Genomic DNA, 25436 nt, shown 5'->3' on the forward strand with positions numbered 1-25436 from the left:
TTCGATACGGTTCCCCACAATAGGCTATTGTACAAAATGCGGAGGAATGGAATTGTGGGAGACATAGCAGTTTGGATCGGAAATTGGCTTGCTGAAAGAAGACAGAGGGTGGTAGTTGATGGGAAATGTTCATTCTGGAGACCAGTTACTAGTGGTGTACTGCAAGGGTCGGTGTTGGGTCCACTGCTGTTTGTCATTTTTATAAATGACCTGGATGAGGGCGTAGAAGGATGGGTTAGTAAATTTGCAGACAACACTAAGGTCGGTGGAGCTCTGCATAGTGATGAAGGATGCTGTAGGTTGCAGAGAGACATAGATAAGCTGCAGAGCTGGGCTGAGAGGTGGCAAATGGAGTTTAATGCAGACAAGTGTGAGGTGATGCACTTTGGTAGGAGTAACTGGAAGGCAAAGTACTGGGCTAATGGTAAGATTCTTAGTAATGTAGATGAGCAGAGAGATCTCGGTGTCCACGTACACAGATCCTTGAAAGTTGCCACCCAGGTTGACAGGGCTGTTAAGAAGGCATACAGTGTTTTAGCTTTTATTAATAGAGGGATCGAGTTCTGGAACCAAGAGGCTATGCTGCAGCTGTACAGAACTCTGGTGCGGCTGCACTTGGAGTATTGCGTACAATTCTGGTCACTGCATTATAAGAAGGATGTGGAAGCTTTGGAAAGGGTGCAGAGGAGATTTACTAGGATGTTGCCTGATATGGAGGGAAGGTCTTACGAGGAAAGGCTGAGGGACTTGAGGCTGTTTTCATTAGAGAGAAGAAGGTTGAGAGGTGACTTAATTGAAACATATAAAATAATCAGAGGGTTAGATAGGATGGATAGGGAGAGCCTTTTTCCTAGGATGGTGACGGCGAGCACGAGGGGGCATAGCTTTAAATTGAGGGGTGAAAGATATAGGACAGATGTCAGAGGTAGTTTCTTTACTCAGACAGTAGTAAGGGAATGGAACACTTTTCCTGCAACGGTCGTAGATTCGCCAACTTTAGGTACATTTAAGTCGTCATTGGATAAGCATATGGACGTACATGGAATAGTGTAGGTTAGATGGGCTTGAGATCGGTATGACAGGTCAGCACAACATTGAGGGCCGAAGGGCCTGTACTGTGCTGTAATGTTCTATGTTCTATAAACTGGGGAGAAACTGCTCCACTGAAGGAGAGATCATTTTAAAAAGTCAAATTTGTGTGTTTAGCTGTACTGTGCTTCTGATTATTTACAGCTAATAGACAGGTACAGTTACAAAAATATTGTTTTAAAAAGGCTAATGTCTTTACGTCATGTGTGCTGTAATATAAAGGGATGCAAGTTATATTACAGTTGCATAAAGCTCTTGCTAAACCTGCTTCAGAGTGGTGCATTTATTTCAAAATCTTAGAGGATGTGCTGGCCTTAGACAAAATGCAGCACAGATTCACCAGCATGATAGTGTGCTTATAAGAGTTATTTCATGATTGAAATGCATAAGTGAGGTGTATATTCCCTTGATTGAGCAGTGATTTAATTGAGATGTTTAAAGCGAACAAGGAGGAGTTGGAGAGGAACTATTTAGTATGGTGATGCATTGAAGAAAAACAAATATCTGATCTCTCTTCTCTCAAAAAAGTGATGGGATAAATTGTGAATTACAAAGCTGAGACTGACAATTTTTTTTGTTCGGTAAGGGTATTAAGGGATGTGGAATGAATAAGGTAAACGAACTGATACATCTGAAGCTCAAAAGACTGAATGACCTCTTCCAGTTCCATATTTATTTTGAGCTAATTCTTTACCCAACAATTTATTGCATGTCAACTTAATTTATAAAGCACTTGGGACATTTATGAGAATCAGAAAAAGGTGTTACATGAAGGAAATATTTTCTTCTGCATGTGTAGTAGTAAAACAAGCAAGTTACAATGACAGAGATAATGGGAACTACAGATGCTGGAGAATCCAAGACAACAAACTGTGGAGCTGGATGAACACAGCAGGCCAAGCAGCCAAGTTACAATGACAACCTTTATATAGCAACTTTACCATAAGGAAACATTCCAAGCCATGTTGCGCAAATGTAATCAGACAACAAGTTAACAAGCTAATAGGATGGCAGTCAAGACAGGAGTCAAAGAAGTAGCTTTTAACCAACCACCCTTCTGGCAAGCAGGGTGTGATGCAGGAAACTCAATGATTAGGAGGAAACAAAATATCGAAATTAGCGACTGACATAATGTATCCATTTCAGACAATTCAATATTTTTTGGGTTAAACAATCCAGGTCAGCATTGAGTCAGAAACAGATTAGAAAAAAGAACTCAACAAATCAAGAGGCACGAGTTTGATTGAAAAAAAGAAGGAACTTGCATTTGTATAGTTTCGTTCTTCACCTGAGGACATCTAAAAATGTTTAAAAGTCAATGAAATACTTATTAGGTGCAGTCACTGTTGCAAAAAAAAACACAGCAGCCGAATTGCACACAGGGCCTTCACATAATGCAATCTGTTATGAACCATTTTTTCTGTTATTTGTTACATTCTCTTCTTTATGAACTTTTAGATATGGAAGGAGAGGAACATTAAGAAGTAGTTGAAGTTCCATAATTTTGAGATCTTAAGAGGGAATAAGCCAGGGGAAACAGTCAGAGGCAAGTCTTGATTTCAAGGCGCCGGGGAAGAGTCTATAAGGGGGAGCCCTGAAGAATAAATGAGTTAAAGTCAGGGTCAAAGAGCTGAGTAATATTGATAAAAGAAGAAATAGAAAGAGTGTGACTGATAGGAGCAGGAATTGAGAAAGAAAAAAAAAGACTGGAGAAAATGGATGTAGAAAAATGACCTATTATTTTGAGAGAACATAAATCCCTTTGTTACTTACCTTCTGGACAGTGGGCAGTGCTGAGACATAGCCAACCATTTCAGAGGTCATAGGAAACCCAATTGCTTTGCGTAGGTAGCGTTCGTGTATAGCACAGCTGTTGAGAATGTACAGACCACAGGCTACAGCATAACCTCCCCAGTTTGATACACCTAATAAAAATACATTTCTGTTTAAAATTGTTTCTTCTACAATAAAGACTAACTGCTTTGAGTTGGCTAAATCTCAAGAATGCAAGACTGACAAAAGACCATTCTGTCTATCAATCACATTAACTCCAGAACTCGCAACAATTCTACAATAGACATCCACAGCTGATCATATTTATGGAACACTAACATCGATTACTGCAAACTTACCTACAGATCACTGACAGAAGCCAGTTATGAGATAGATGTCTTCAATAATTCAGTTATTTTTATCTATATGTTTGAACAGGGTGAGTAGGGAGGTTTGGGTGATTTATCCACCTTCAGATTTTTCAGCTTCCCCAGCCTCTTGTCCTTAGTGATAGACACTATGCTCACCTCTGCACCCTGACTCTCTTGGAGTTCTGGTGCACTGCTGTCATCTTTCACTGTGAAAACTGTTGCAAAGTACAATTTGAGTTCCTCCACAATTTCTTTGTTCTCCGTTACTATTTTTCCAGCCTCATTTTCCAGCAGTCCAATGAATGCTATTGCTTATCTCTTACCTTTTAGATATCTGAAAAAAAACTTACAATCTTCTTTTATGTTACTAGCCAGCTTACTCTCATATTTCATCTTCTCCTCCCTTATTATTTTTTAAATTAGCCTCTGCAAGCATTGCAAAGCCTTAAATTAGTTACCTGTATTCAAATGTAATGCTATTACATCTGATTCCAACGTCTCCCATTTCAAACTGCAGGGCAAATTCTAATATATTATGGTCCCTGATCCTTAGGGGCTCCTTCACTTTAAGTTCTCTAATCAAGTCTGTTTCATCACACATCAGGAACATCAAAACTGCCTGTTCTCTATTGGGATCTACCATACGCTGCTCCAAAAAAAAAGTCGGATACTCATTTCATGAATTCTTTTCCCTGGATCCACTATAAACCAGATTCTCCCCACCCACCTGGACACTGAAGCCTCTCATGATTACTGTGATTGTGTCTTTCTTACGTATTTTTTCTATTTCCTGATTTATCTGCTTTGCCACATTCTGACTATTGCTAGGAGACCTGTATACAAATCATATCAAGGATTTTTTTTCTTTTGTGGTTCCTCAACTCTGCCCACACAGATTCTTCCCCTTCCAACTCTATATCACTTCTTGTGGTCAATTTAATTTTAATTGCACACTCACCAGGAAAGAGCTATCCACTAATTCATGGTTGACATCTGGTCTTCAACATTGTAAACCCCTAAATACCTGTAGGGTAATGGTCCTAGTTAAGACTATTTGAACAAAGATACAGCACAGCTGGATGGGCTGACTGGTCTTCTGCTCTGTAAGATGGCCTATATTAGTGGGTCTTCAGTGCAAAGCATGTCTTCAATCTAAAATATCTCTAAAATCCTGAGTCAACCAGGTCAGACATTAAAGGAAGTGTAGATGAATCCTAAAGGAAAGTATGTTCTATTGCTTATACTTCAAACTCTTTTATGTGTGATGGCGATGTGTATGCACCTCCCCTGGAATATCTCTAGATCATAAAACTAGCTCATAAGCACTTTCAGACAATCCTTAAGAGGTCTAATTAACTAATTAACAAATAGTCTTCTCACTTGAGTTGCAAATAAGCTCCCATCCCAGTGACAGTGGTAATCTCTGTCTACTTTAATTTCGAAAGTTGAATTCAGCATTCCATACTTGCCCTACCTAATGTTCCCGTTGAATGGCGAATCAGTTCAATGCATTCTAATACTGCATTACAAGCGCTCCATTGCTGAACAGTGGAAATGCTCAGGATAAGACACTTACACCGAACCAACATTTAGTCTACAGAAATAGACGGTTTTAACCTTTGTAGATCTGTAATCTGCAATCAATGTAGATTGTACACTCTCATCTTGTGAGGTCTATAATACCATTTATTCCTTATAGATCAACATGTTTATATTTGCATATGAAGTCAACAACTGATACGCCTTTATGTAAAAGCACCTGATGTCTAACCAGCGTGGATGGTAAAATTACAATCTATGGTGCCGGCAAGTTTCTTACAAACATAAGAAATAGGACATTCACCCCCTGAGGCCTGTCGCACCGCTCTATAATATCACTATGAATTTGTCCCAGGCCCCGACTCCCCTTTCCTACCAGCTCCTCAGAGCCCTCAAACTCAATTTCAAAAATCGATCTACATCCTACTCAAAACACTTTAGTTGATCATGCTTCCATAACCCTCTAGAGTAGAGAATTCCATTCACTACCTCCTGTGAGAATAAATTTCTTTTGCATATCAGGTTTAAATGAGTATCCCCTTATTTTGCAACAATGTCTCTTAGTTTGAAACTTCCCATTATTAGAAACATTTTCTCAACATCTACCCTGTCAAGTCCCCTCAGAATCTTGTATGTTTCAAGAAGGTCACCAGTCATTCTTTCAAACTCTAATGAATAAAGGCCTAAAGTATTTCGCGGTCATCGATAGGTCAACCTATTCATTCCCAGAAGAGATACAGTGAATCATATTTAAGCTGCCTCCAACACCAGTTAGTCTGTTCTTAATTGAAGGAACCAAAACTGTACACAGTACTCCTGGTGTGGCCTCATCACACCCAGTACAGTTGTAACAAGATGTCTTTGTTTTAAATTCCACTTCCCAAGCAATGAAGGTCAAAACTCCCTTTGTTTAAATACTTGCTGGATCTGCATGCTAATCTTTTGGGCTTCACAAACACAGATTCAATAAACAGCAGCATCTTTGGTGCCAAAATGGCATCAGTACAGTTTGTGGTCACTTCTACCCTTGTCCCTTGCCTGATGCCATCATTGTACTGAAATTACAAACCGACTTTATCTACAGAACAACCAATATACAATGCAAAACTCAGCTAGTCACCACTGTGCATTCCATTAGTTTCCTGCCTTTGCCTGGTCTAGTGTCATATACACTATAACTGGTGGAACATCTTGGAATTTCTCTGTCTGACAATGTAGACAGCATTGCAGTTCTTGGTCAAATAAGCTCCAGCTTATTTCAGCTCGGCTTGGAGAGTGGCAGTCTTAGCTAACTGCAAGAGTGTCAGTGGTGTAATGACATACGCTGCCATTCTGACAAGCTTAGCACATTTGTGCACTGCAGAGGCAAAGGCACACCCCTCAGCAGAGTCTCAACAGTTATACTCACCAGTTGGAGGACTGATTGCAAGACGACTGTGTGAGACTGAAAGGTCTTTGAACCTTGACGTGATAGCATCAGACTGAGCCTGCACAGCAATTAGGCACTGTAGCACTTTGACATTGTGGCCTCTGTTCATGTTACATTAAAAACTGAGGAATCAGCCACCAATGTTGACATGGAGTTGGCCACCTCTTCCATGCTAGAAAGAATGAGCTCCAAGTTCCAATCCTGTGTTGAGCGCTGCCTTCTATGTTCCTTGACAATGTCATCAGATCCACCAGCAGACCTGTCAATGCACCAAGTATTTCTGTGCAATTTGTCAGCAGCTTTTTCATCATACTATCCAAGTCCTCACCTGTGTCCTTTGCAGTGGAACACATGTGATCTTGCCATCCAGACATTTAGTATTTGTGCTTTAATTTGCCCCGTCCCAGCTGCAGGTCACCTGCCCCTGCTATCTCACCAACCACAAGGAAAACAGTGAAACTGACAGATGACACAAACTTGTTTAACTGATCTTGCATACTTCAAAGTGGAAATCGTGGTATGGCCATGACAGTCATTTCCAAATATAACTGTTTCATTGCCTTTGATCACGTAGACATCCTGTCTCTGTGCTGTTCTCTTAAGTATGTGCAATGCCAGTTTATCTGAGCTGGTAGCTGTGAGTGAGAGATTGAATGATAGTGTTGCATCATCATTAGTACCCCCTTCCTCTTGGCCTTTCTACTCCCATACCATTGCCTGGCAAGGTTGCAATGCTTAGATATTTAAAAGGAGAAAATCTAGGATTTTGGTTGGGAGGGGAGCTATTGGGGTTAGGGTGCATGGGAAACAAGATGTGAATACTGATACCATCTGAACTTGTAAATCAGAAGAAGTTGTGTGATTTTGCAAGCAGCAAGAGAGAAGGTAAATTTCATCAGACCACACTGCTTCCATGGTCTCAAATCCAATGCTGGTTATGGCTTCATCAATAGCCACTCCAATAATGGATATATTGTTTCCTCCCTGGGGATGAAAATGTACAGGCACGTTTATTCCTTGCTGCTGCTGGCTGTACTGACGTGCCGTCTGATGCTGCAAGAGAGTGGGAAGTGTGCAAGTAGGGGTGCTGCAATTTCCTTTGAGTAATCTAGCGCAACAGTTCCACAGTCTGTAATGTTGTGAGATATGCAGCAGTGTAAGGTGTGTGAGAGTGATGTGAAACTATGAATGTTAGGAATTATATGGCCTTGATAGAAATTGTTGGTAGACGAGTGAAGAAAGCTGGTGAATTAAGCACTGAGAGGCTCGTGGTGTGATTGTTAAGATGAGGCATCTGAAGACATTCTTACTAAAAGCAACCCTGAATAATCCTGTGAGGTCACTAAAATCTTTATCCAGAATTGCATTCACATCTCTGCCTTGCTCCTATTCACACTGACCTCAGTAGCTATACATTCCCAAGTTCATCCAAGTACTCTGTTTGGAGGCTAAACAAAAAAAAACCCCAAAAAACGGCAGATGCTGGAAATCAGAAACAAAAACACAAATCGCTAAAAAATAAAAGCTCAGCAGGTCTGGCAGCATCGGTGGAGAGAAAGTAGAGTTAATGTTTCGAGTCCAGTAACCCTTCTTCGGAACTGACTGTCACTAGGAAAAGGAAGGGTGGGGGGAGGGGGAGGAATAAACAATAGGTGGAGATGAAGACGAGAGAGACAGAAAAACAGTTGGACAGACAGAAGAATAGATAAAGATCAGCCATGAGGAGTCAGCAGCTGCTAAGTGAGACCAATAGTAGCTGACAATGGGATAATAGTGGCAGCAGCCCATGTGATGACAAGGCCTGGTGTGTGAACATTGGGTAAGGACATGGCAGAAGGTGCTCAGGCTGTAAAACTACTGAATTCATTGTTGAGTCATGAAAGCTGCCGAGTCCCCAAGGAAAAAATGAGATGTTGTTCTTCCAGCTTGTGCTGAGCTTTGCTGCAGCACTGCACCAAGCCCGACAGAGAGATGTTCACTAGGGAACACAGTGGTGTGTTGATGTGGCAGGCAAGAGGAAGCTCAGCATCATTTTGCGGACAGAACAGTCATGTTCTGCAAAGTGGTCACCCAGTCTGCGTTTTGACTCCTCATTGCAGAGAAGACCACATAGTGAGCAGTGAATTCAGTAGATCAGATTGACTGATGTAAGATAAATTGCTGCTACACCTGGAAGATGTGTCTGCGGCCTTGGATCGTGAAGAGGTTTTGGAGGATTCATGCTGGCCCCCTGCTGATGCAGGGCGTCTCTCCAATTGTGCTTGGGTCTTGCAACCTCTGTCATATTTCACCATCTTCATTCTCTGTTGCCTTGCCAGTGAGCCTCTTGTGCCAATTTTAGAAGTTGAATATAATGTTTTGACGTAAAGTCTGTCTAAAGCAAACCTCAGGAAAATGTAAATTTAACTGACTTTTTCCAATTATATCCCCCCCCAAATATATTGCCTCTAGTCTTGCCACTCAAATTACTTTGGAGAGGTTACATAAAATTGACCGAACTTCAAACCATCAGTGTTGATCATAAAAAGTTGCTGCCTCTTTGAAAAATGGTGCATCCCCTGCCGACAATGCATTTGAACCAGACGTCAACAGCGTCAACATTATTGTTGTGCACCCACATTCCTTTGGAACTGGACCTTGTGGCCTGTTGTTGTTCACCCACCTCATTGCTGGCCACCCCCATATTGTCCTTCTGGTTTCCTGCTCATGGCTCCCTTGGTTCCTCCATTTACTGTTCCATCGGTCATGTCCCTGCTGTTGCATCACCCGATGCTGGCAACCCTTCCTCATTGCGGGCCACTCCCCTTGCTGCTCCTCTCATATTTTCATCCCTCTGACTGCTGGTTCCTGGAGCGAGGCAGTGGGTGAGGCACCAGGAGTCTTTCTGAGCATTCCTCTAAGGTTATTGGTTTCATAATATAATTTAAGGCGCACCAGGATACAACATAAAATAAAGCTCGAGTTGGTTGCACCATTGTGACATTTCAGAAAATGTAAGAATTTTTATTTAGAAACAGTGTGCTTGTTGCAACCAATACCAGGGATTTCCTGTGTGGAGTTTTATGTATACAGACCTGTGGCTTTGCATTTCCTGGCACAGAGTCTTCTCGAAGCATTACTTATGGTCAGCATTTTGCCCTTTCCAAAAATATCCTATCCAACTCAGGCAAACATGAACTTCTATATTCTTTTGCACTGTATGAAATGGCCAATTGCTTGGATTTATTTCTTGTTGTTCAGAATCTACAGATCAATGGCACCTTTCGAACTCAGGGCATTATTTCACAACTTCTACAATGGCTTCCAGGGCTTACTTCGGCCAGAATGAATCTTGCCTTTAAGAGCTGCAGGCTCATTTGAAATAGTCCAGGCTAACCTTAAACGGTGTCAGTATCATTTGAAATTGGGCTGCTTCCTGCAGAATGCAGCCACTCAACAGTGCAAAAAAGTAAACAAAACTTGTATCTTGACTGCATAATTTAGAACAAGCGCAGATCAGGCACGCACTAAATAACATTTCTGTTTTGTGTGTTTCAAGTTAAGGGTGAATTGAGATTCTTAAAGCCCTTCTGGGGAACCTTTGATTTTTTTTTAATCCATGAAACCTAGTTTCTTCAGAAACTAAACAGAATCACTGAAATCTTACAGCACAGAAAAGGCCATTTAGCCCAGTGTGCCTATTCTTGTGCCTGCTCTTCAATTCAGCATCATTACCTACTGTCAATTTCGTACTTTCGCCTCCTACCACTGCACATTATCTAATCCAAATAATCATCTAATACCCTATTGAATGCCTCAATTGAACCCGCTTCTCACCACACTTCTGGGAAATGCATTTTGTACCCTAACTACTTGCTGAGTAAGTGAGCGATCATCTCATGAGGGGTGAAAGATATAGGACAGATGTCAGAGGTAGTTTCTTTACTCAGAGAGTAGTAAGGGAATGGAACGCTTTTCCTGCAAAGGTAGTAAATTCGCCAACTTTAGGTACATTGAAGTCATCATTGGACAACCATACGGACGTACATAGTTTAGTGTAGGTTAGATGGGCTTCAGATCGGTATGACAGGTCGGCACAACATCAAGAGCTGAAGGGCCTGTACTGTGCTGTAATGTTCTATGTTCTATGTTCTCCACCAACCACAGCCAGAAGTTGCTAAATCATCCATTCAGCACATCTTAGCTTTGTAAACCAACCAGTTTGAGAATTATAATTTGAATCTCGTCAGTCCCTGTGCTTTATCAACTACATCCTTATGAACATCATTTCCTGAAGGTCACAAGTTAAATAACTAAATAAAAATGATGCTGAGATCGTTACGTTTTTGGAAACTTGCATTGTCAAAGCCAATCTTTGGAGGTTCCAATGTACTTCTGCAAAACTGAATAAACTCACCTGCAATAACTGTAAAATCTGCTCCAACATCACAAGCTATGAGATCCCCATTGTTAATGTATTTTTTCACAGCCTCTTTCACCTTTCCCATTCCGAGTTCATTCCCTCCATCTCCAATGCCTAGAGAGCAAAGACACAGCAAACCCAGCAGATAAAGAAACCAAGGGAATAAGAGAAATACAATGACTATATGGCAGACTAAACAATCCTCTGACTCTGTAATTTTGTTTGCTCCTAACCTTACATGTTTACTCTTCCAGAATCACGCAGATGGAATGTACTCTTAAACAAGTTTTTCAGTCATTTTGCAAGTAACAACAGCCTGAAATTCAGGTTAAACACTTATAATTACTTCTGCCAAGAAAATGTAGTAAAAAGAAAATCAACTCCAGGGATTACATTAACCTTTGAAATAACATCATGACATATTCAGCAATTGAAGGCAAAGGTAGGAGATAGATTCTTTCCACAGATGTGGCACAAACATTTTGATGGGACTATTTCACTTTAGTAGACATGTTTAAGAACGGGGAGAGGAAAGGAACAGTCAGATCAAGAACTGCTTTGCGAAGATTCAATGTGTGATCAAGAGTCTGAACAGAAAATGTCACCTAAGGCAGAGAATATCAGCCAAATTCTCACCAATACCTACATGTATATGACACCTTTAATGAAGTAAAGTTTTCACAGGCACGTCACAGAAATATGATCAGAGCAAAACTATATAACACTGTGCCAAGGTAGGAAGCATTAAGACAGGTTTAAAGAGTAATCGTAAAGAGGAGTAGGAGAAGGTGAACCATAGAGTGTTATGGCATGGGAAGAAGCCCTTCAGCTCTTCATGATTGCTCTGAACATCAAGTGCCTATTTAGTCAAATCCTATTTCCCAGCATTTGGCCCACAATTAGTGGAATTCTCTGAGCACATTACTTGCACGGTGGACAATGGGGAACCTGTGGATGTGGTGCATCTGGATTTCCACAAGGCATTTGACAAGGTGCCACACCAAAGGCTGCTACATAAGATAAAGTTACACAGTATTACAGGTAATGGATCGGCATGGATAGAGGATTGGTTGATCAATAGAAAACAAAGAGTAGGGGTAAATGGGTGTTTTTCTGGTTGGTGTTCAGTGGCTACTGGTCTGCCTCAGGGATCAATGTTGGGACCACAATTGTTTACAATTTACATAGATGATTTGGAGTTGGGCACTAAGTGTGGTGTGTCAAAATTTGCATATGACACTAAGGTGAGTGGTAGAGCAAAGTGTGCAGAAGACACTGAAAGTCTGCAGAGGGACACAGATAGTCTGAGTGAGTGGGCAAAGGTCTGGCAGATGGAGTACAGTGTTGATGATTGTGAGGTCATCCATTTTGCTAGGCATATCAGGAAAATGGACTATATTTTAAATGGTAAAGAATTGCAGCACCCTGCTGTGCAGAGAGACTTGGGTGTCCTTGTGCATGAATCACTAAAAGTAGGATTGCAGGTGCAGCAGGTAATTAAAAAGGCAAATGGAAGTTTGTCTGCCATTGCTAGAGGGATGGACTTTAAAAACGGGGAGGCTATGCTGCAGCTGTATCGGGTGCTGGTGAGGCCACACCTGGAGTACTGTGTGCAGTTTTGGTCTCCTTACTTGAGAAGAGATACACTAGCACTGGAAGGGGTGCAGAGGAGATTCACTCGGTTGATTCCAGAGTTGAGAGGGTTGGATTATGAGGAGAGACTGAGTAGACTGCGATCATACTCATTGGAATTCAGAAGAATGAGGGGAGATCTTATAGAAAAATAAGATTATGAAGAGAATAGATAAGGTAGAGGCAGAGAGGTTGTTTCTGCTAGCAGGTGCAACTAGGGCTACACAGCATCACCTCAAAATAAAGGAAGCAGACGTAGGACAGAGGTCAGGAGGAACTTCTTCATCCAAAGGGTTGTGAATCTGTGGAATTCCCTGCCCAGTGAAGCTACCTTGCTGAATGTTCTTAAGGCAAGGCTAGACAAATTTTTGAACAGTGAAAGAATTAAGGGTTATGGTGAGTGGGCGGGTAAGTGGAGCTAGTCTCAAAAAGATCAGTCATGTTCTTATTAAATGGCAGGGCAGGCTTGAGGGGCCAGATGGCTTACTCCTGCTCCTGGTTCTTATGTTCTTATAACCTTGTATGACATACTGTTTCAATTGTTCATTAAATACTTTTTAAGTTTTAATGAAGGACTTTAGGCCTGAGGCAGCTGAGGTCCAGTGGTGGAATGATTGAAATTAGGGTTGTGCAAGAGTCAGAATTGGAGGAATGTAGAGATCTCAGGGGATAAAAAGACTTTCAGATGGTTACAGAGATAAGCTACAATGGGATCTGAATATAAGGATGAAAATTTTAAAATCAAGCTGCCACATGACTCATGACTGAAACTCGTATCTCAGTCAGCATGGACTTGCACAACGAATACCAGATGTTTACTGAATAGATTCTCAAGTAGCGATCTGGAGTGACAATCTGCAGATATCTTATCTCCTTTAGCTGAGGAGGAACTGAGACAGCCCTAGATGTATGCCAGTATTCAGACTGAGATGATGGAAAAACTATGATAAATATCCAAGACAGATTAATGTGTAACCCTGATAGGTCGTGCAGAAAGGTAAAAAACAGGAGCAGGTCTCGGTTATTCCATGAGGCTGTTCCACCATTTGTGGATAACGGCTGATCTTCAATCCCAACTCTATCTTCCCATCCTGCCCCCATGTTCCTCAGTACCCTTAATGTACAAATCTATTGATCTCAGCCCTAAATATACTCAGAACTAGACATTCACAACCTTCTGTAATAGATATTTTGAAAGATTCACAACCCTCTAAGGGCAGCAGTTCTCCTCAACTCAGTCCTGGCTGGGGTTAACTCGTTATTCTGAGCCGATGCAGTCTCGTTTCTAGATTCTCCAGCTAGGGGGATCAATCTTACAGTACCTTCCCTGTCAGAATCGTTCAGTGAAACCTTTTCATTTGACTAAATTCTCGAGACTTTTCAGCTCAATCTCTACTCATAAGGTAATTTGCTTAGTTCAGGAATCAATCCAGTAAACTTAAGCAGATATATTGTTCATTAATAAATGAAGAGCTATTCATTCCAGCTCTGCTTTCTACCCTTTAACCAATCATTCATGCTCATACACTACCCTCATGTCAACAAGCCCTAAACCACATTTCAGGTAGTGCGCTGTCAGGTTGCTTTTCCAAATCCAGATGCAGCATTTCGCTAATTCTTCATGTTAGTATCATTTTTAAAAAAAAATGTCATTAGCTTTGTAATCAATGATACTTCCTTTAGAAAACCCAGATGACTCAGAAAATCATAACATGATTAGGCAAAGTCTCCGACTTCTTTAGAATGGAAAATCTCCATTAGATTTGTAATCTATAATACTTCCTTTAGAAAACCCAGATGACTCAAAAATCATAACACGATTAGGAAAAGTGTTTGACTTCTTAAGGATGGAACTCAGCATTTTCTCACCATGATAATAAAGTGTGAAGCTGGATGAACACAGCAGGCCAAGCAGCATCACAGGAGCACAAAAGCTGACGTTTCGGACCTAGACCCTTCATCAGAGAGGGGGATGTCACCATGTCAGGTTAAATTTCCAGTAGTTACCTGTTTTCTCTCTCTGGCCTTTCATGAATTGCAGTATTGTATTTACTATCTTTTAATCCATTAGGACTGTTCTATAAGTTAGGGAACTTCTGTGGCTCCACTATATCTAAAGGCACCTCTTTTAGAATCCTAGACGTAGATCATCAAACTGCAGGATTATGTTGTATGTGATGAATTTCCCATATCTTTGATGTTCTTGTCCTTCAGTAAGGTAGAGGCCTCAGGGGAGATAGGAGCTGTTGAAATAATTTAATGCTTTGCTGCAATGCTTTTCATAGCTCCTATTAATCCTAACCATTGTTGAACTGATGGGGTGGGGAAATGCATGGCAAGCCTAGTGGCAAATCTAGTGTTGAACATAATGTTGAGCTTTTGGTGTACAGTTTTGGCTGCACTCACCTAAGCAATTATCGCAATTTTTTTTCTCTTGGTACACAGGACAAATCTCAAATGTGAAACATGTTTGCAGTTACCTGTTGTGGCAATTCCAGGGATGTCCTGTGCTGTTACGAATAGCTGGTCAATAGGATCCACCAAGTGTTTAATATTTACTTTCCGTGCGTTATAGTAATTGCCATCTGCAGCCATTCCAGCTCGTTCTATTGCTATGAGATGATCGAACCTGTCCACATAGTTATGAAAAAACTTTCAATAACCTACCAATGATTGGATGCGCAAATAAATGACTTGTTACAGCAAGGTAATCACAAATGTGCCAAACAACTTCTGTGTTCTCCACAGGACTACTGTTCTCATTTATTTAACTTTCCTCCCCTCACCATTTCATACCCATTGACTTCAACATGTCATCTAAGCTGAAAGCTCAGTGCTATACTAAGGGACTGACCCTGCTTTTCCGGCAAGGTGTTATCCCATCGTCTCCCCAAAACATGCTTTGCAATTAACGTTTACCTCGGAGACTGGGGATTGCCATCATGACACAGGAACACGAGGGCTGAATCCTTGCCATTATCTTGGAAGCTAATAACAGGGATAGGAGTTTTTAACCTTCCTAAGAACAAAAAAAGAATGGCAAGTAAATAGAAACTGTTGGCTGTAGACAGGAAGTCAGTTAGAATTTGTAAGTGAAATGGACAAAATTAATGAACAGTGCATTCCAAACTTTTGTAAGTGAAATGGGCAAAATGAATGAACAATGTATTCCAAATTTTAACCATTGAGAGACACTCCTGTCCTTGCTGCTAACCCGTCCCCAGCTTTCTTCCACCCACCTGCCTTCCACCACATGCTACGCACCTTTGCCCCACCCCGCCAACACCTCCCCAACCAATACATGTATCTCCCCATAATTTCTCTCTTGTGGCTTGGGAGCAAATGATGATTCCCAGCCTTGGGTGGATATCATTCCAGCAGTTAATTGCCATTCAATAGAATTGCTGGCTACTGACTGGCCAGCAATGGTCAGTGAGTGAGACATCCATTCAAGCTTATTGATCTTGAATGACAATTAGTTCGGCAGACCTTCCCTAAAAGAGGTGGCACAGGGTTCTTGTTGACTCTCCGGGTGGTGGACAAGACCCTATTGTCTCCATTTAGTACTGCCCTAAAATTTTCAAATTTCCTTTGCTGTCTGACCAAACAGCAATTTACTTTATCGAAAGGAAAACAATAAGCACCTTGCTCAACAGCTTCTTCAATAATCTTTTTGTTCATCTCCAAGGCTCTCTGATCTGTTACTATGACAACAGTTTTCTTCTGGGCTTGCAACATGGCTGCTATAGCAATAGCTCCTGGAGGACCATCTGTCTCTTCTGGAGGCTGGTTATTGAAGTGGGTTGGAAATCCAGTGGTTATGAGCACAGATTTTGCATTTGACAGAGAGAGGCAGGCTTTCAGCAGCTGGTTTTCAATTAACAAATGCTTGATCCCTCGGTTGCCTGTCCAGGACATAAAAGCATATCATTAAGTTTCAATTCCAACTTAGTTTACATTTTAAGGTGTGCTGTTCAATTATACTAGTTCTGAATAAATGGCAGTTGGAACAAGACAAGATTATTACAGCACATTGATAATTGGCATGTTCACTCAAGTTATTAACAGCAATGGAGGCTATTTGGGTTTCTGATTCTGGGTCCAGTGGAAACTGCACACAAATCCATGCTGCTAACAGCAAGCAGTCACATCGGTCTTGCTTTTGCTAAGTCAATTGCAAAAAAGAATTTTTTTACAAGCACATTTTGCAGTAATAACTTTTCTGTTCTAGAATCTCAACCTAACCCCCAGCCAATAAAGCTACTGAGTTATCGTTATATCTGCAACCTTCCATTGTCCGACAATCCTCAGAGAAATCTCCATTCTCTTGCATCTTGACAAATGCGCATGTTCAATGTTAATAACTCTGCCATAGGCCCTTGATGTTACGATCCCAAGTGATGGTAATACTGTTCAAGTCAGATCCAAGAGTGAAATTTGGTGTGATGGAGCATAAGTTTAAATTCACAGTTAGTTACCGTGGGCTGCTTAGTTAATGAACTAATTCACACAAGGCTGCAAATGCTTGTTCTAAACACCAGAAAACAAGTTCATTATATGAAAGAAGAAAATACAAAGCTATCTCACACATACACACATCCAGCCTCTTGCACAATATCCTTTCCAGATCCTTAATCTTAGAAATTCTGTCACTTGTAACTAAACTCCTTAATTTACTACTTAAATGACTCTTCCAGTTCTGCCAGGACAATTTTACAACAGCTTTTTAGCTCCACAGGCCTGAACAGCTTTACGTTTTGACAACTTGAAAACTTCCATATAAACTGCCACAGTTTGGTGACTTTGCAAACAAAATTCCTCTGCTCTTGTGTAAACTGTTCTCCTGAATTGAACTCCTGAATCTTCTGAAGTGAAGTCAAACTAAACTGATCATTATGATGTGGTAGGCATCACAGAGACATGGTTGCAGCGAGCTCAGGACTGGCAGTTAAACATCCAAGGACTCACAACATAGACCTCCTAACAGTGACCAGGACCAGGGGTGCAAGATACACCATGAAATAAATAGGGCATGTCAGAAAGGCAAGGTCACAGTGATCATGAGGGACTTCAATATGAAGGTGGATTGGGTGAATAATGTTACCGGTGGATCCAAAGAAAGAGAATTCATGGAATGTTTGCAGGGTAGCTTTGTAGAACAGCTTGTGATCGAGCCCACAAGGGAGCAGGCTATTCTGGACTTAGTGCTACGTAATGAGCCAGACTTCATAAAAGACCTTAAAGTAAGGGAACACTTAGGAGGCAGCGATCATAATATGGTAGAGTTCAGTCTGCAGTTTGAAAGAGAGAAGGCAAAATCAGATGTAATGGTGTTACGGTTAAATAAAGGTAATTACAGGGGCATGAGAGAGGAATTGACGAAAATCGACTGGAAGCAGAGCCTAGCGAGGAAGACAGTAGACCAACAATGGCAGGAGTTTGTGTGTAATCGAGGACACAGTACAGAGGTTCATCCCAAAGAAGAGAGAGATTATCCGGGGTGGGATTAGACGGCCATGGCTGCCAAAGGAAGTCAGGAAATATATCAAAGAAAAAGAGACAGCCTATAAAGTGGCCAAGAGCACTGGGAAATCAGAAGATTGGGAAGGCTACAAAAACAGACAGAGGATAACAAAGAGAGCAATAAGGAAGGAGAGGATCAAATATGATGGTAGGCTAGCTAGTAATATTAGAAGTGATAGTAAAAGCTTCTTTCAATACATAAGAAACAAACGAGAGGCAAAAGTAGATATTGGGCCGCTCCTAATTGATGCTGGAAGGCTAGTGATGGGATATAAGGAAATAGCTGAAGAGCTTAATAAGTATTTGCGTCAGTCTTCACAGTGGAAGACATGAGTAGTATGCCAACAATTCGGGAGAGCCAGGGGGCAGAGTTGAGTACGGTAGGCATTACAAAAGAGAAAATGCTAGAAAAGCTAAAGGGTTTAAAAATTGATAAATCTCCTGGCCCCAATGGGCTACATCCTAGAGCTCTGAAGGAGGTGGCTGAGGAAATAGCGGAGGCTTTGGTTGTGATCTTTCAAAAGTCACTGGAGTCAGGGAAAGTCCCAGATGATTGTAAAATTGCTGTTGTAACTCCCTTGTTTAAGAAAGGATCAAGGCAAAAGATGGAAAATTATAGGCTGATTAGCCTAACCTCGGTAGTTGGTAAAATTCTAGAATCCATTGTCAAGGATGAGATTTCTAAATTCCTGGAAGTGCAGGGTCAGATTAAAACAAGTCAGCATGGTTTTAGTAAGGGGAGGTCGTGCCTGACAAACCTGTTAGAATTCTTTGAAGAGGTGGCAAGTATGTTAGACCAGGGAAACCTAGTAGATGTTATCTATCTAGACTTCCAAAAAGCCTTTGATACAGTGCCTCACGGGAGACTGCTGAGCAAGGTGAGGGCCCATGGTGTTCGAGGTGAGCTACTGGCTTGGATTGAGGATTGGCTGTCTGACAGAAGGCAGAGAGTTGGGGTAAAAGGCTCTTTCTCGGAATGGCAACCGGTGACGAGTGGTGTCCCGCAGGGTTCAGTGTTGGGGCCATAGCTGTTCACCTTATATATTAATGATCTGGCTGAAAGGACTGGGGGCATTCTGGTGAAGTTTGCCGATGATACGAAGATAGGTGGACAGGCAGGTAGTACTGAGGAGGTGGAGAAGCTGCAGAAAGATTTAGACAGTTTAGGAGAGAGGTCCAGGAAATGGTTGATGAAATTCAATGTGAGCAAATGTGAGGTTTTGCACTTTGGAGAAAAGAATATAGGCATGGACTATTTTCTAAACGGTGAGAAAATTCGCAAATCAGAAGTGCAAAGGGATCTGGGAGTGTTGGTCCAGGATTCTCTAAAGGTTAACTTGCAGGTACAGTCCGTAATTAAGAAAGCGATTATAATGTTGCCGTTTATCTCAAGAGGGTTGGAATATAAAAGCAGTGATGTGCTTCTGAGGCTTTATAAGGCTCTAGTTAGGCCCCATTTAGAATACTGTGTCCAATTTTGGGCCCCACACCTCAGGAAGGACATACTGGCCCTGGAGCATGTCCAGCAGAGATTCACATGGATGATCCCTGGAATGGTAGGTTTAACGTATGATGAACGGATAAGGATCCTGGGATTGTGCTCATTAGAGTTTAGAAGGTTGAGGGGAGATCATTAGAAACTTACAAGATAATGTATGGTTTAGAAGGGGTGGACGCTAGGAAGTTGTTTCCGTTAGGCGGGGAGACTAGGACCTGTGGGCATAGCCTTAAAATTAGAGGGGGTAAATTTAAAACTGAAATGAGACGACATTTCTTCAGCCAGAGAGTGGTGGGCTTGTGGAATTTATTGCCGCAGAGTGCAGTGGATGCTGGTTGGATGCCTTCAAAAGGTAGAGATTGACAAATTCTTGATCTCAAAAGGATCCCCTACGGGGAGAGTGCAGGGAAGTGGTGTTGAAATGCCCATCAGCTATGATTTAAATGGCAGAGTGGACTTTATGGGCCGAATGGCCTTACTTCCACTCCTATGTCGCATGGTCTTATGGTCGTGACTGTAACAAGGATGGCCAGGTGGATCTCATTATTGGGACAGTTAACATTGGGCTGATAGATATAAACAGGAGTCTGAGGGAGATTCCTCACTCCAGGGACTGGCTCTGAGCTAACTGGTCAGAGTCCATGTATTGTGCACGTGTAAATAAAACAAGTCTCTGTGTAGTTATTCCAGCCATAAAAGCACCACTTTGTAGACACTTCAATAAATAACAGCACAGGCATCCTTCTTGGCACTTCATCAAATCACACGTTTTTATATCTATATATAGCTCATTTTCCAAATGAATTTCTGACTTGTTTAAAGAAAACCTTCCAAAAACTCACACCAAAGCCCATCTGCCTTGACTTTAAAAACTCAAATTCCCAAATGATGATAATCCATATTAATGCAAAACAAAACATGGCACTGAGTTTGAGGATTTATCATATTGAGACACACAATCAATTTCACTGATATAGAGGATTAACTATGATCATCCTGAACAGCTCTGAGGATAACTGGACCTGAAACGTTGACTCTGATGTTTTCTTCACAGATGCTGCCAGACCTGCTTAGCTTTTCCAGCAAATTCTGTTTTTGTTTTTACTCCTCGTTTCTACGTTTATATAACATACACCATTATCATCCTGTGCTTTCAGTTACCTGGGCCTTGAGCTCTGGAATTCTCTCCCAAGCCTCTCAGATCCTTGCTCAGTGTTAAAATCCAGCGTAAACCTTACATGTTCCAGACATTTGGTCATCTGCCTTATTGAGTCGAATCAGATATTGTCCCTTGGAATGCTTGATTATGTTAAACGTATTTTATGAAATAATTTGTTCTACAGTTACAAAGTTCATGGATTGAGTCCTAATACTGAGGCCAAGTCAGCCCATTTCAACCAGGAGACAGTAAGAATTGATTGATTTTATGTTAAGTACACTGAATTAAAGTGAAAAGCTTTCTTGTTGAGTGGTACAGGCAGCTCACCGCAAGCAATGGATGGATAGATCAAAAAGACTGAGAGGCATACAAGTTACATTGCAGGTTGCAATACTTGAGGCTAGAGTCCATTCAACAGTCTGATAACGGCCTGGAAGAAGCTGTTCCTGAACCTGCTTTAGTTTGTGTTCAGGCTTCTGTATCCTCTGCCTGATGGAAGAGGCTGTAGGAGGTCATTACCAGGGTGCAACGGGACTTTGATGACGTTGACTGCCTTTCCGCAACAGCGAGCCGTGCAAATGGAGTCCATGGATGGAAGGTTGGCTTCCAAAGAACAAAGAAACCTACAGCACAGGAACAGGCCCTTCGGCCCTCCAAGCCTGCGCCGATCAAGATCCTCTGTCTAACCTGTCATCTATTTTCTAACGGTCTGTGTCCACTTGCTCCCTGCCCATCCATGTACCTGTCCAAATATATCTCAAAAGATGCTAACGGGTCTGCGTCTACCACCTCTGCTGGCAACGCGTTCCAGGCACCCACCACCCTCTGTGTAAAGAACTTTCCTCGCATATCTCCCTTACACTTTCCTCCTCTCACTTTGAACACATGACCCCTAGTAATTGAGTCCCCCACACTGGGAAAAAGCTTTTTGCTATCTACCCTGTCTATACCCTTCATGATTTTGTAGACGTCAATCAGGTCCCCCCTCAATCTCCGTCTTTCTAATGAAAATAATCCCAATCTACTCAACCTCTCTTCATAGCTAGCACCTTCCATACCAGGCAACATCCTGGTGAACCTCCTCTGCACCCTCTCCAAAGCATCCACATCCTTTTGGTAATGTGGCAACCAGAACTGCACACAGTACTCCAAGTGTGGCCAACCAAAGTCCTATACAACTGCAACATGACCTGCCAACTCTTGCACTCAATACTCCACACAATGAAGGAAAGCATGCCATATGCCTTATTGACCACTCTATTGACCTGCGTTGCCACCTTCAGGGAACAATGGACCTGAACACCCAGATCTCCCTGTTCATCAATTTTCCCTAGGACTTTTCCATTTACTGTATAGTTCGCCCTTGAATTTGATCTTCCAAAATGCATCACCTCGCATTTGCCCAGATTGAACTCCGTCTGCCATTTATCTGCCCAACTCGCCAGTCTATCTATATTCTGCTGTAATCTCTGACAGCCCCCTTCACTATCAGCTACTCCACCAATCTTAGTGTCATCAGCAAACTTGCTGATCAGACCACCTACACCTTTCTCCAGATCATTTACATATATCACAAACAACAGTGGTCCCAGCACAGATCCCTGTAGAACACCACTGGTCACAGGTCTCCAATTTGAGAAACTCCCTTCTACTACTACCCTCTGTCTCCTGTTGCCTAGCCAGTTTTTTTATCCATCTAGCTAGCACACCCTGGACCCCATGTCACTTCATTTTCTCCATCAGCCTGCCATGGGGAACCTTATCAAACGCCTTACTGAAGTCCATGTATATGACATCTACAGCCTTTCCTTCATCAATCAACTTTGTCACGTCCTCAAAGAATTCTATTAAGTTGGTAAGACATGACCTTCCCTGTACAAAACCATGTTGCCTATCACTGATAAGCCCATTTTCTTCCAAATGGGAATAGACCCTCTCCCTCAGTATCTTCTCCAGTAGTTTCTCTACCACTGACATCAGGCTCACCAGTCGATAATTACCTGGATTATCCTTGCTGCCCTTCTTAAACAAGGGGACAATGTTAGCAAGTCTTTGTTTATGATTTTCATTTTTGGCTTCCGTGACGGTCTAGGCTATGCACACAACCTTCTGTACTCTTACAGTTCAGGGCAAAGCAGTTGCCACACCAGACTATTATGCACCTGGACAGCATGCTTTCAACGGTGCATCTGTAAAAGTTGGTGAGGGACCTTTTGTACATGCCAAATTTCCTGAGCTGTCTGAGGAAGAAGAGGCATTGTTGTGCCTTCTTGACGGTCTCATTTATGTAGGAAGTACAGGACAGGTCGTCAGTTATCATCACTCCAAGGAACTTGATGCTCTTCACCCTCTCTACCTCAGTTCTGCTGATGTAGACGGGGGTGTGTTCCCTTCCTTCTGAAGTTGATGATCAGTTCTTCAGTTCTGCCGACATTGAGAGACAGGCTGTTTTCATTGCACCATGTCACCAAGCCCTCTATCTCCCTTCCGTATTTTGACTCATTGTTGTTAGATATCTGTCTCACTATGGTAGTGTGTTCAGCGAAACTGTAGATGGCATTCATTTGGAATTTGGCAGCACATTCAGAGGTGTACAGGGGGTGCAGTAGGGAGCTGAGGACACATCCTTGGGGGGCTCCAGCGTTGAGTGTTATTGTGGAGAGGTGCAGTTACCTATCCTCACTGATTGCAATCTGTAGGTCAGAAAACTGAGGATCCAGTTGCAGAGGACGGAGCTGACACAAAGGTCACACATTTTTGAGATCAGTCTAGAGGGGAATATGGTGTTGAAGGTGGAGCAGCAGTCAGCAACCAGGAGTCAGATGTAGATGACTTTGCTGTCCAGATGTTCCAGGCATGAGTGCGGGGCTGGGGATATGGCATCCTCTGTGGATGTGTCATGCCGGTAGGCAAACTGTAAAGAAGCAAGGCAGATGCTGGAAGTCACAGTCTATAGGTGTGAGGCTGGAAAGGTACCGCAGATCAGACAGCGTCTGAGGAACTGGAAATTCAATGTTTCGTGCCAAAACCCTTCATCAGGACAGTCCTAATGAAGGGTTTCAGCCCAAAACATTAATTTTCCTGCTCCTCAGATGCTGCCTGACCTGCTGTGCTTTTCTAGCCTCATACCTATAGATCCCCATTTCATGACATCAGTGATATATAAATATTCTCAGCAAATCTAGTATTAGGGAGATTTTAGAACATAGAACATAGAACATAGAATAGTACAGCACAGAACAGGCCCTTCAGCCCACAATGTTGTGTCGACCATTGATCCTCATGTATGCACCCTCAAATTCCTGTGACCATATACATGTCCAGCAGTCTCTTAAATGACCCCAATGACCTTGCTTCCACAACTGCTGCCGGTAACGCATTCCATGCTCTCACAACTCTCTGCGTAAAGAACCTGCCTCTGACATCCCCTCTATACTTTCCACCAACCAGCTTGAAACTATGACCCCTCGTGCTAGCCATTTCTGCCCTGGGAAATAGTCTCTGGCTATCAACTCTATCTATGCCTCTCATTATCTTGTATACCTCAATTAGGTCCCCTCTCCTCCTCCTTTTCTCCAATGAAAAGAGACCGAGCTCAGTCAACCTCTCTTCATAAGATAAGCCCTCCAGTCCAGGCAGCATCCTGGTAAACCTCCTCTGAACCCTCTCCAAAGCATCCACATCTTTCCTATAATAGGGCGCCCAGAACTGGACGCAGTATTCCAAGTGCGGTCTAACCAAAGTTTTATAGAGCTGCAACAAGATCTCACGACTCTTAAACTCAATCCCCCTGTTAATGAAAGCCAAAACACCATATGCTTTCTTAACAACCCTGTCCACTTGGGTGGCCATTTTAAGCGATCTATGTATCTGCGCACCAAGATCCCTCTGTTCCTCCACACTGCCAAGAATCCTATCCTTAATCCTGTACTCAGTTTTCAAATTCGACCTTCCAAAATGCATCACCTCGCATTTATCCAGGTTGAACTCCATCTGCCACCTCTCAGCCCATCTCTGCATCCTGTCAATGTCCCGCTGCAGCCTACAACAGCCCTCTACACTGTCAACGACACCTCCGACCTTTGTGTCGTCTGCAAACTTGCTGACCCATCCTTCAATCCCCTCATCCAAGTCATTAATAAAAATTACAAACAGTAGAGGCCCAAGGACAGAGCCCTGTGGAACCCCACTCACCACTGACTTCCAGGCAGAATATTTTCCTTCTACTACCACTCGCTGTCTTCTGTTGGCCAGCCAATTCTGTATCCAAGCAGCTAAGTTCCCCTGTATCCCATTCCTCCTGACCTTCTGAATGAGCCTACCATGGGGAACCTTATCAAATGCCTTACTGAAGTCCATATACACCACATCCACAGCTCGACCCTCATCAACCTTTGTAGTCACATCCTCAAAAAACTCGATAAGGTTTGTAAGGCATGACCTACCCCTCACAAAGCCGTGTTGACTGTATTTGATCAAGCCATGCTCTTCCAGATGGTCATAAATCTTATCCCTCAGAATCCTTTCTAACACCTTGCAGACGACAGACGTGAGACTTACTGGTCTATAATTGCCGGGGATTTCCCTATTTCCTTTCTTGAAGAGAGGAATTACATTTGCCTCTCTCCAGTCCTCAGGTACGACTCCAGTGGAGAGCGAGGATGCAAAGATCTTCGCAAGTGGCGAAGCAATTGCATTTCTCGCTTCCCAAAGCAGCCGAGGACAAATCTGGTCCGGGCCTGGCGACTTGTCAATCTTAATGTTTGACAAAATTTTCAGCACATCAGCTTCCTCTATCTCTATCCATTCCAGCATGCACACCTGCTCTTCAAAGGTTTCATTCATTACAAAGTTCGTTTCTTTCGTAAAGACAGAAGCAAAAAACTCATTTAGGGCTTCCCCTACCTCCTCAGGCTCCACACACAAGTTCCCTATGCTATCCCTGATCGGCCCTACTCTTTCTTTGATCATTCTCTTATTCCTCACATAAGTGTAAAATGCCTTTGTGTTTTCCCTTTATT

The 25436-nt window shown here is 42.3% G+C and overlaps 1 protein-coding gene across 13 annotated transcripts in view; it reads right to left on the minus strand.

The window, feature by feature from the left end:
- The window catches only part of dglucy (D-glutamate cyclase), a 106995-nt gene that overhangs the window by 3358 nt on the left and 78201 nt on the right, over positions 1-25436 (minus strand). For 12 of the 13 annotated variants that reach the window (XM_048537775.2, XM_048537770.2, XM_048537772.2 and 9 more), the window contains 5 exons: positions 15880-16140; positions 15155-15254; positions 14716-14864; positions 10598-10717; positions 2863-3014 (listed from right to left, as the gene is read on the minus strand). In XM_048537775.2, coding sequence (XP_048393732.1) covers positions 2863-3014; positions 10598-10717; positions 14716-14864; positions 15155-15254; positions 15880-16140 — 782 coding nt within the window. The remainder of the gene's footprint in view (positions 1-2862; positions 3015-10597; positions 10718-14715; positions 14865-15154; positions 15255-15879; positions 16141-25436) is intronic. The other variant, XM_048537777.1, reaches the window with a different exon arrangement.

The sequence above is a fragment of the Stegostoma tigrinum genome, chromosome 10, assembly GCF_030684315.1.
Source record: "Stegostoma tigrinum isolate sSteTig4 chromosome 10, sSteTig4.hap1, whole genome shotgun sequence".
NCBI lineage: Eukaryota > Metazoa > Chordata > Chondrichthyes > Orectolobiformes > Stegostomatidae > Stegostoma > Stegostoma tigrinum.